Below are 12,801 nucleotides of genomic sequence, written 5' to 3'. Positions count from 1 at the left end.
TTTCTAGATCAATTTGTAAAACCTTATGGGGGAAATTCCCGATAAATACCCTATACTTTGGTTCAAGTGACAATTTGGTCTTGAGACAACCCAGTACCCGAACTTTTGAAATGCGACAATCTAGTACTTATCGTTAATGGATCGTTATTTAAGAGTTTTGAAAATGTCAAAATTACCCTTGAAAATAAAACACATTGTTCATCATCTTCTTCCTCAAGAAGATGAAACAAAGCCCAAGCTCTATGTCACAAACACGATCTTTTCACAAGCCCACTCATTGGATGGTTGAAATTGCTCTAGATCATTATTGTTTTTAGGCTCCGATGTTATTGTTTTTAAGCTCTTGAATTTAGGTAAAGTCAACTCACCTAGTGCGGAGACCGGATCTGCTCTTCACACACCTGGCGCCTCACACGCACAATTGATTATTATTCACGGGAGATATTCCCAATGCATGATGTATGTGCCTGTGAGGCGCCCATCTGTAAGGAACAGATCCCGTCACCCTGGTGCGATTTCCGATCAAAACCACTTGTCCAAAATGATTTGGAGCAATTCCGGACACTAAGACTCGAAGCCGAGGTGGCTGTTTTCTGTCGCAAATCTACTTGACCATTTCCACACCTTTTATCGTGACTACACAGTTACAATTAAGGCATCCCATTGGATTAGAATATATAATGGGCTTCATTTTTCTTTTTTTATTTAAAGTATGAGAAAACGAGAGGGAGAGGGAGGGGGAGAGGGATTAAAATCATAAAGAGTGGAAAATAAAAGAAATATTGAGATTGAAAATAAAATTTCTATTATGTATGCATCATTTAGATCGCAAAAAACAAATTACAGTAACGAGAAATGAAAATAGACCACCCCCTCCATACGCTGTTGAGATGGTGGGTGGGGAGATGGAGTAAGAATAAAAAAAAAAAAAAGAAAATAAGTAGTAAAGCCCAAGAGATGTGAGGAGTGGAAAGGGAGTGCGTGAAACATTTGGTGTAATACCCTAACCAGCAACGCCGTGTACTGCTCAAGCAGCTCTGCCACAATCGCCACTAATATCATCTTCCTTCTAGTTTTTACTTCTTCAGCCTAGCTACTGTGCAAACTGCAAACGCCTTACCAAGTTTCAGGTTACTTAAACATCTTCTTCTTAGCTTTTAGCGTTAAATTCTTTTCTTTTCTCACTTCTCTGCCACTTAATCACCTCTCATGTTCAGAGACTACTCGAGGGTCTTATCTTCCAAAAACCCGAACAAAGCTGTCTTTACCCATCTGGGTTTTGGAGATTAATGTGTTTTCTCTGTTCTTGATTCAGGGTTTTGTTGTGATCCAAGCCATAACAAGAGAAAAGTCTTACTTTCTTGTTTCTGTCTTACGGAAGAAGTATGTTCTTTAGCTGAAACCCATAGAAAAGATCCAGAAAGAGAAGCTTTTCCGTTTGGTTATAGCAGAGCAGTGTGTTTCCTCTATCCAAATTCATATCAAAGTTCAAAAGTTTGTAGTTGATGGTTGGTTCTGATTTTAGTATATGATTGATAAAGAAAATTAAATAACACTTGAAGGGTATTTGTGGCTTTTTGCATTAGGGTAGTTACTAGATTGTGGTATTTGAAAGTTTGAATACTGGATTGCGCATTTTAAAGTTTGGTGAATAATTACTAGTGAGATGTAGAGTACTTTTCCCATTTTTGAGAGAATGACTGATCAGCTCAGTTCAGAATTCTTTAACCCCAAGGTATAAACGATGAATTCTGACCAAGGATTGATGCCAAATCCACGGGCAGGATATAATTTATAGAAGGAAGGCTACTTATAGACTATGAAGAGCTATAATTCATAATTTTGCAATGAACTGTAGAGTACTTTTCCCTGTTTTTATCGCATCATCAACCCCAGCCTTATCCTATCCTAAACTGTGAATAGAGTATCCACGGGTGAGGCCCGATCCCCCATACGTACTTACGTTTTTCAAGGGTTGGATGGGCTACCCTACCCCTTTGTGTAGCCCCATGAAGCTAACATTATTAATTATTATTGATGAGTTATTACATCAATCTTTAAAACAAAAGGATTCCATTTACTTAAAAGATGATTATTCAAAGCTAATACATTGTTCATTAAACTAGAGGATTAGGCATGGTGGGGCTTGTCAATTTTGTATTTTGTTTTGCCAAATTAGCTTTACCATTCTATCTTTTTAGGTTTTTCATCAAACATAAATTCCAGGCTTTTCATGTCAACCCACCTTATAAAGCCAAAAGCCATTGCGTAAAAACCCTCCCTAACAATTACCTAAAGTGAGTGGGCCTATCCTATCTCAACCCAGATGTGTTTGGCCCAATGTTCACTCCCAATCAATTTCCATCTTGTGTTTGTAGTTTATACTAAAAGAAGTTGAAGTTTTTTGAGTAGGGGTGTAAATGGATTGAATTCGAAATATCCGATTTTGAACCTGATTAGAAAATCTAGTATCTAAATTCAATTCGATACTGACGGATATTGAAAATTAATATTTGAATTCAAATTCAAATTTGATTAAATATTCAAATATTTGATTCAATTTGAATTTGACCAATTAATTATTTTAGCTTATTAATAAATATAAAATAAATATTTTATTTATTTAAAGTATATAAATATATAAATTAGTTATATATATAAATTATATAAAATATTTAATATATTATATATAAGAATTAAATAATTGACCAAATTTAGATATTTATCAAATTGAATCAAGCCATATCTGAATTTGAATCCGTTTAACTATTCGATATGAATAGGATATCTGAATTCGACCAATTAGATATTCAAATTATACGAATTTAATTAGATTATATCGAATCTCAAATTCAAAATCGGATTTTCAAATACCATTGACACCCATATTATTGAGTAAATTAAGAGAAAGACTTTCTCTTATATGACATGTGGCTACTGTTTAGGTCTCCTTCTCTAAAAAGGGACCAAATAGTATGAATTCCATATAAGTCTAAAAGCATTTTGTTTCTTAGCTCAAATATGAAAGCAGCTTAATGTAAGCTAGGCCTAGGGCCAGAACGAACCCATTTAAAGAAAAAATGTACTAAGGAGGCTTGGGGGTTGGCATATCCAACCTCGTATCACATTAATTCCTCATTTAGTCATTTCCCCATCCACTTGCATTGCATCTTCCTCCATGTGAATGTAACTGTTTTCATTTTCATCAAACCTGTGATTCTAACGGTGACAACCCAACCCAACCACACGACGACGCACGATAAAAGTGATTTTGATTTTGATATTTTGCTTTTGTGTTCAGTTATATAAGTTGTTTAAACAAGAGGTCGTTAATGGTTTGGCCTTTTGACCATTGACACATTCGTCTGGCATCTTAAATCTCTGCACCTACTATATCTGTACCATATTTGTCCCAACTAAAAAATCGCCTTTACCAAATCTGGTCATCATCAGTTCCAATCTTCTTCAACCAACTTTCTTTAACCTTTTTCCTTTAATTGCCGGCCTGGTCAGTTCCAATCTTCTTCAACCAACTTTCTTTATAGTTTTTGCTGAAATTTTCCCTCTCAAGTTTAATAATTGCATAGAGGTGCAAATGTACGATCCGATCCCATTTGGTCAAAATCGGATTTGGATTCTAATCACCCCTTTATTCGATTCTATGTGTTATATATTTATAAATATAAATATATATAATACATATATATGTTATTTATTTATTTATAAATATATTATTTATATTGTATTTTTATAAATTTGTTATATTATTTATTTTTTATTAAAAACATGTATAAATATGATAAAAATAATTAAAAATACTTATACTTTTTGTTTTTTATTTATTTAATTGGTATTTTTCTTTTAATAATGCATTAATTTTTAAAGAAAACAAGTTGGATTAAATCAGATCCAAAGATCTGTTAGGATTCGAATTCAAATCAAGTTCTATCAAATTTGATTGGATCTTCGGATCGGATTAGATCAGATCCGATATGAACAGTGTCGAATCAGATTCGAATATACCCTAATTCGAATCTGATCCAAACAATTTGCATCCCTATAATTGCAATCACCTCTCCTAAACTTTTTTACATAATTGCAAGTAGACCCCCTTTGGTAGAATGTTTTTAAAAAATGCATGAAAAATGTTCAAAACAGCCATGCAATTACTTTAACAAGAATGTTTATTTTCCAAAATTTCTTTCCATATTAATCACTACCCAAAACCCTTCCAATCAATTTTCTAAAATTGATTTATTTTCAAATTTGCCCTTCATATCAATCACTCAAACATAAAGTTGTAACTTTAATTTTTCTTTATTTTTATTGTTCATAAAGTTTGTATTGCGTTTTTTTTTTTTTTTCACAGAAACCAGCTTAAATAATTGTATGGGTATTTTGAACATTTTTATGCCTTTTTTAGAAGATTCTTCCAAAGGGGGTCCACTTGCAACTGTATTAGAAATTTTAGGAGGAATAATTGCAATTAAAAATTGAAGGAAGGTTTCAGCAATGGTCAAAAACTTCAGAAGAAGCTTCAGCAATTTACCCTAAGGCTGCGTTTGGAAACAATGAAAATTAGTGTGAATGCAAATGTGTGGGTTAGTTTTGCACCTACAAATCTATCTTCTTACCAAACAGACTTTTAGTTGTAATGGATGCAAACATGAATTCCAATAAAGTATATGCTTTTTTTTATCAAAAGTTCACTTGAATGCAAATTTACTTCTTTTTTATATACTTTTATATTTTATTATCAATGTAAATATGTATTGGTCTATCATTTGTCAATGCATAAATGTAATGTTGCTAAACACAGCAAAAATGAATCAAAGTGCAGATTTACTCTCAAGCGGGATTTACACTGCATTTACATCGTTTCCAAGCGCAGCCTAAATTTTATCATGATGGAGATTATCTTAAATGAATTAATACAGATATATATTTGAGATTGCATTATTAGGCGCAGGTGAAGTGTAGGTGACATCAATGGAGCATTATTCAGGCTGCAACACAATTCTGGTTGCAGGAACAAGTTAGGACGGTGGACAGCTGGCAAGAAAAAAAAAAGCTCTTTTGGCAATATTTGTCTTGGTTTGAATTTCGAAAATAACAAAGCAGCAGTAATTGCTATAAAGGCTCCATCACCAATGTTGGTAGCGAAACAACCGAAAAAGATTTCCCAAGTGGCAGGGAAGTTGGGATTGAATCGTTGGATTAGTGAATGCTCAATTCAATACCGAACCCTTACACCTTGAACTTTTCCAACTTAATTTGAAGATGGAGCCTCCTCTCTGCAATTAATTAGACAAAAGATTAATAAACATTAATGATTAAACCGTGCAACCTTCCCTTCTACTACCTAGCGTTAGCTCAATCAACCAACTTTCCGTGTGGCGTAAATGTTGCAAATCAGCCTTGAGAGTAAGAGTATATTGCCAGGTGGCAAAAATTGTAAGTTGTAACGAGTAAACTGTGGGGTGGGACCATGGGAGATTATTGACACCAAGGATGTACTCTACTCGATTTGTGAATTGTGACTATTGGCTGAAATCATTAATATTGGATGAATGGTAAGCTGTAGTGTATTAAATTGGAAATTTCTTTTTTTTTTTTTTGGTAATATAATGCAACATTGGAATTGGGATGGCCCAAACAAAAGAAAAATAAATGATAACGAGAAGTTTGCACCTGGCTGTACGTACGAACGACTACAAAACAAGTAACGAAGACTCGAAGAGAGATCGTGCTGTCGCCAATAACGGCCTTTGGCCATTTGGCCTTGCCTCCCGAAATGAGTCCGGATTAGTTGCACTTGCACTTGACGATGGCTGTGTTAGGAGCTGTTTGGCCAATAATATACAACACCCCATGTCACCTCATATGCCCATAATCACTCCAAACACTACTTTGCTGCATTGCATGGGCGTGACGTGACCGACCGGCAAGTCTGAGAAATTTAGAGTTCAGTCCACCGTGAAAAGAGTCAGTTCCCCCCCCAGTTTGAAAAGGAGTGAAAGTCAACTCAACCTTTACAGCTTATAATATATATATATGTTCCTCTGGTTCTTTGTAGCGAGAGCGAGGACTTCAGCCCGTTCTCGATCAAGACAAGAGATGCGACAGATTCCTTCAATTCATAGTGGTGAGTTTATGTGCAACCTCCACTACTGTTACGCATTAATGGCGACTCTATCAGGGCCTCTCTTTCATTTAATGTGATTGGTCGTCATTGGTCTTGTTGTTTGGGCTTTGGACCTTGGTGTTTCACGTGTTGGGTGTTGGCTACTACTCCTTTACTGCTCTTCAAATACTTCGATCGTCCTCAAGGATATATGGTGGAAGTGGGAAACCTCTCATCACTTGTATCCTCCGTAAATTAATTTGGCTCTAGAGTACGTGCTTCTTTTTACAGCTACTCCGAGAAGGGTTTCTGTGTTTTCGACCAAAACAGGGGCTTTATCAAAGGTAAGGAGAGTTGCCATTGGATTTCTATGACTATGGTGATGGGGGATTATTGTTTAATGTTCAGGAAATTCTTATCTGTTTACTTGATACTTAGTATGATTTGTGTAAGTGTGGAGACTTTGGTTCGATTTTTTAGTTTGTGTTTTGTAGTTTGAAAATGCTTTTGGCATATCAGAGAACTATGAGATGATCACACGTGATCAGTTGTTTTTCTTTTTCTAATGCCATGAAATGGAAATTCTGTGCCCAGTGCATTAAGAATGCCATTCCATATATTGAAGTATCCATCAAGAATGTAAACCTCATGTTTTGGGCTCTATCGCAAACACATTTAATTAGTTTTGTGGGTTTAAGAATTTCTTTTCAAGTAAGGGGAACTTTGTGTGCCTGATTTTGTGCCTCTTTTTCTTAATTAATACATTTTGGATGTCGCTTGCCAGGGATGGAGTCTATGGAAATCAAATCGCCTGGAGATTTTCCAGAGACACCAGCAAGATTGGGTGGGATCTCCGACTCATTTCACAGGAAGAAGCTTGGAATATATTTCATTGAGAGTGATGATAGGCGAACAGCCATGAGAGGTGGCTATGTAGGAGGAACTACTCCTGTCAATATCCGTGGGAAGCCGATTACTGATCTATCAAAGACTGGGGGTTGGATTGCTGCCTTTTTTATTTTTGGTATGCACTTGTTTTGTTTCTTCCTTTCTAGCATCAGTGCACCCTCCCTGTGTTGGATGATAAGTAATAAAGACTAAAAAAGAGAATCCATGGAGGCCGGTCAATTGCAATCATCTATTTTGTGTGTGTCTGTAAACCTGATGATGTGTTGATGAATTTTGTGCTCATTGATCTATTTGTACAGGAAATGAAATGGCAGAGAGAATGGCTTATTTTGGACTTTCAGTTAACATGGTGGCATTTATGTTTTATGTCATGCATCGGCCCTTTTCCAGTTCAGCAAATGCTGTTAATAATTTCCTAGGAATATCACAGGCTTCATCTGTGCTTGGTGGATTTCTTGCTGACGCATATCTTGGTCGATATTGGACAATAGCAATTTTCACTACCATCTATCTTGCGGTGAGATTTCCATGTTAGAAAGTATCAATATATAACCAAGAAAAATGGATTTTATGGACACTTCAAATTGATTCTAATGGGGGGAGGGGGGGGACACCATAGAAACAATAAATCCTAAAACTGTGTAAATATTATGATTTATGAAGGCATTTGGCTGCCCTTGCACAGTTGGACTACCAATGTATACTTTAGATACCACTGATAATATCATAACATAAAATCTATGACATTTCTATTCTACTGATCCATAGTGAAAGAATAGGGATAATATCTACTTAAGCTGGAACTTTACCTAATAGATCTCCTTCCTACACAGTCTATGGTAATGTGAGGTTCAATTCAAAAATATTTTCCTTACTAAGTTGTCTGAAATAAACTAGGTCCGATCATACTTGTAGCAGTACAAGGGCTATTTAATGTCTCTACATATTATAAAATTAGGCTTAGAGAAAAGGGACTCACTAAGTCACTAGGTTTTATCAAAAAGAGAACCAAGATATCAAATTTCTGGTCTCCCTTCCACCAAAGAAGACTGTATTTTTAGTTTCATATAACCACATACATGAGCTAGTTTTCTATTAGCATCTATCACGTATTGAAATTTTTGACAAGTTCTACTGATGAAAACAGAAGTCAAGTTTTTTAACAGGCACCAACTTTGTATGTTGATTTATTCATAGAACATTTCTACTTTTTTGTTTTCATCTTCTTGAATTACTGCTTTATATTTCTAATCTTTTTTTTAAGTGCTTGAATTTTCCTTTCAAGTCTGTAAGCTGTGTATGTTCTTCATTAAATGTTTTACATGTTTATTTCTTATAGTTTAAATTGTTCAAGAAGCCTTCTAATGAGAATTGCACTATTTTTTTCTCCTTTTCTGAAGGGTCTAACAGGAATAACCTTGTGTGCAACAATGAGCACATTTGTTCCAAACCAAGACCAATGTGATCAGCTGTCCCTTCTTTTAGGCAATTGTGAGCCAGCAAAACCATGGCAGATGATGTACCTCTATGGATTTCTTTATCTTACTGGATTTGGAGCTGCAGGTATAAGGCCTTGTGTCTCCTCTTTTGGGGCTGATCAGTTTGATGAAAGGAGTAGAGATTACAAGTCTCACTTGGACAGATATTTTAATCTCTTCTATCTTTCTGTCACCATTGGAGCAATTGTGGCCTTTACTATGGTAGTCTACATTCAAATGAAGCATGGATGGGGGTCTGCTTTTGGTTCATTAGCCATAGCTATGGGTATATCCAATATGCTCTTCTTTGTAGGCACTCCTTTATACAGGCACAGGTTGCCTGGGGGCAGCCCCCTGACAAGAGTGGCCCAGGTCCTAGTTGCTGCCTTTCGGAAGAGAAATGCTTCCTTTTCCAGTAGTGAGTTAGTAGGCTTGTATGAAGTTCCAGGCAAGCGATCTGTTATAAAGGGAAGTGGAAAGATAGCTCACACTGATGATTTTAGGTAAGCAACTCATTTCTTGCCTGCTCAGTTGTAATAACAGTGTCTGGGTTTTGGAGGCTCTGCTATATGTTCTCAGCAGCAATCAGTTGACCCTCCCACTTTAATAGTTTGTTCAAATGGGGAAGCCGAAGCACCTCTTTGCACCTGCTTGAAAGTTGAAACCCACATCCTTTGGAGTTGGGGTGATATAACAATTTGATCATTTCCCTTTATGAATGGGGAGATACCTGCATTAATGGTTGGATGAAGAGTCTATAAAACATGGTCAGGACTGTCATAACAATGCTTTTCTTTTTCTGTATGGGCACATATAAGAGCTGGTCCATCGATCAGTTGGATATTAAGGAAATACTTTTGTTGGATATTTGGTGATCTTAGACCTCAGAAACAATGGAGCATCTTCATTAGTTCTAACTTGTCCTCTCATCATGAGACTCTATTTTTGTATATTGATCCATATTATTTCACATCCTATTGATCATTTTTTTATCAAATCCACATCCTATTGATAACGTGTACAACCTTTTGGCCTGTAGGTGTCTAGACAAGGCAGCTCTGCAACTGAAAGAAGATGGTGCCGATCCCAGTCCTTGGAGGCTTTGCACTGTTACACAAGTAGAAGAGGTCAAGATACTACTGAAACTCCTTCCAATACCAGCCTGCACTATAATGCTCAATGTAATTTTGACAGAATTCTTGACTCTATCAGTCCAGCAGGCATATACCTTGAATACCCACATGGGACGTCTGAAACTCCCAGTGACATGTATGCCTGTTTTTCCTGGCCTCAGCATTTTTCTCATTCTGTCTCTCTACTACTCCATCTTTGTCCCATTGTCCCGCCGCATTACAGGTCACCCCCATGGTGCCTCTCAGCTTCAAAGGGTTGGCATTGGTTTGGCAGTCTCTATCTTGTCTGTGGCTTGGGCTGGGGTTTTCGAGAGATACAGAAGAAACTATGCAATCAAGCACGGGTATGAAGCTAGCTTCTTGAGTCCCATGCCCGACCTAAGTGCATATTGGTTATTGATACAATACTGCCTTATTGGCATAGCTGAAGTATTTTGCATTGTGGGTCTTCTAGAATTCCTCTATCAAGAGGCCCCAGATGCCATGAGGAGTATAGGATCTGCTTATGCTGCTGTAGCTGGGGGTTTTGGCTGCTTTGCAGCCTCTATATTGAACAGCATTATCAAGTCTGTTACGGGGGATACAAAGGCAGGCCAGCCCTCATGGCTTTCCCAGAACATAAATACTGGTAGATTTGATTATCTGTACTGGCTTCTTACCGTTTTGAGTGTAATAAATTTCTGTGCTTTTCTATATTCTGCACAGAAGTATAAGTATGGGGAAGAGAGGGATCCGGAGAATGGGGAACAGAATGTAACAATGAGGTGAAAGAAAATTTGTTGACCCAGAAGAGTCTATAAGTGACAAGGGAGATGGGATTTTAGGGTGAAACATCAACACTTGGCAGTTTCCAACTGTATTGATAAGGTGCAGTTGACTGAAAGTTCTTGTTTCTTGTTTGTGATGTTTGTGTTGAATGACTCCATTTGATTACAAGACAGCTAATTTCATATTGCAAGGACCATTTTGGGCCACTCAGGGCCATGGCCGGGGAGGGTAGACTGGATATAGACTTAAGCTTTTTGGCATTTTCTGCACAATGTGGTCTTCCTTGGACTCAAAACGGTCAACCTCATGGTGAGACGCTTATCAGCCCAAGGCTTTTACCATTGCACCATGCAACATCTCTTAATTAATTTGTCTATCTTTCAATAATCAGAAACGGTCACAGCACATTGCAAGTTTTGTTGTCTGTTACGAACCCTTTAAGATCCGTAGAGTTGGTCCGATTGAGCACAGAGAGAAGCTAGACATTCCTACATATGCAATATACAGCTAGTATCAGTTGAAGACAAGCCTCCTAGGCTCCTACGGCCTATAGATAAGTAAGCTAATGCGTGACAGATTTTGTAGCCAAGGGTACAAATGCCAATGTGAATATCAGAAAACTGGTTCTTCATGGCAAGGTGAAATATGAAATATCCTCTAGGAACTAAAATACTTCCAGAATCGGCAATGAATTTTCTTTTTTTTTTTTTTAATTATGAAATTGCTCATGAGCCTCCACAATGACCACCACCATCTGCCTCATTCCAGTAGGATAGGTAGGTATCTCGTCCCTCCATTTTAGTCCATGGTTATGTTTTCTACTAGAGGCACCATTGGTTTCAGGTTAAAATATTTGAGTTGGAACATTTGTTTTCTTTGCCATTTATATCAAAATGAAAACAAATTCTCTAAATAAAAATAAATAAACACAATGAATCTTAGTGATACTTACAGGTAATTTTGTCATAAAGGTTTAGAATAGACTGTTATTTAACGATAGATAGGGGCATGAATGCAGTCAAGCTGTAAGATATGAGGGAAGGGATCAATGCAAAATCGGAAAACATAGGGAGCAAAATATAGGGATTAGTAAATTACGAGGGAATGGATACAAAAAAGCCCCCCCCCCCTTTTTTGTCAATTACTATTGCCTCCTCTTTAAGTTCCTACTACCATATTATTATTACGTTCTAATTGATCCTTCTGGTTTTACTTTTACCATTAACGACTAAACTCCCTTTTTTATTTTTTTTGACGTTGGCTACCTAATTAGCCATCATCACCAATACTTGAGGGAGGGTAAATAGACCATTTCCTCAATTAGTCAATACCATTGAGGATGGAAAGGCTCCATGGGTATTCAGAAATGATATTAAGAAAATTAATCACTCGACAAAGGATATGCAGGTTTTATTTCAGTGGACTCCAAGAGCAGCAAATGATTTTGCCGATCAACTAGCAAAACAAGGGGCTAACAGGGAATATTGTTTTTGGGCTCTGTTGTAAGTTTACAAAGCAAATTTTAGGTGGAATGTCTTTGGACATTGGGGTAGCCGAGGCTACTCATTCTCTGTACTAATATTCTCTTTTTTAGTAAAATCATTTTCACTGATCAAAAAACAAAAGAAACAGTCAATACCATTGCTACAGTAGCCCAGTAAAATTGTCCCCATTGTTCCTACTACCAGTGTCAATGTACCGGTTTTGGACTGGACCCCATTCAGTCCAAAATCAATTTAAACAAATTATACAGACCAACAAAACATATCAGATTGGACCAATCTGGTCCAATATACTCATTAAATTGGATTGGACCTAGTCCGTCCATAATAAATTTATATTGGATTGGATTAGTCAATATCTGGTCCATTGATATAAGATAAAAATATGGGTATCAATGGACCGGGTTTGGATTGAAACCAATCTAAATTAAAACAAATTTGAACAGATTAAACAGTCCGGACGTTAAATTGGACTGGTCAAAATATTCATTGAATTGGATTGAACCTCGTTCGTCTATTTGTAATGGACTCACATTGGACTGGATCGGATTGGACCAAATCCAATCCAATTGACACCCCTAGTTCCTACCTCCTAGAGCCCTTCCTCGAATTAGGTATTTCTCCGAGAGAGGAAAAGAGGAACAACCGTTGGATCTCCTATTTACGAATAAAAAAAATGTTGCAAGAATGCAAGTCATACTGCAAGCAGTGCATTAAACGCAAACACCAGCACAGGAAAGTGACCTGGCGACCACCCACAGTCTAATGCCCCGTTTGGGAGGGCTAAGCTGAACATTCAGGCTTCAGCTAAACCACTTTAACTGCTTTGAAACGCTCCCGATAAGCATTCTGAGGAGACGGCCCAAGAAATTAAAAAATAAATAAAA

General features: G+C 36.9%; 1 protein-coding gene across 1 annotated transcript; it reads left to right on the top strand.

The window, feature by feature from the left end:
* The first annotated feature begins 6,051 nt into the window (after positions 1-6,051).
* On the top strand, positions 6,052-10,601 carry LOC148862304 (protein NRT1/ PTR FAMILY 6.1-like). The gene is made up of 5 exons (XM_088981650.1): positions 6,052-6,468; positions 6,909-7,148; positions 7,333-7,550; positions 8,434-9,014; positions 9,551-10,601. Exons 2-5 carry the CDS (start codon positions 6,911-6,913, stop codon positions 10,410-10,412), a joined length of 1,899 nt encoding a protein of 632 aa, XP_088837776.1. The 5' UTR covers positions 6,052-6,468; positions 6,909-6,910; the 3' UTR covers positions 10,413-10,601.
* Positions 10,602-12,801: the final 2,200 nt, after the last annotated feature.

The sequence above is a fragment of the Nelumbo lutea genome, chromosome 3 (genome assembly GCF_056320005.1).
Source record: "Nelumbo lutea isolate HS-2025 chromosome 3, American lotus-T2T, whole genome shotgun sequence".
NCBI classification, from domain to species: Eukaryota; Viridiplantae; Streptophyta; class Magnoliopsida; order Proteales; family Nelumbonaceae; genus Nelumbo; species Nelumbo lutea.
The sequence above is the reverse complement of the archived record's forward strand: the minus strand, read 5'-3'. Positions and strand labels throughout refer to the sequence as shown.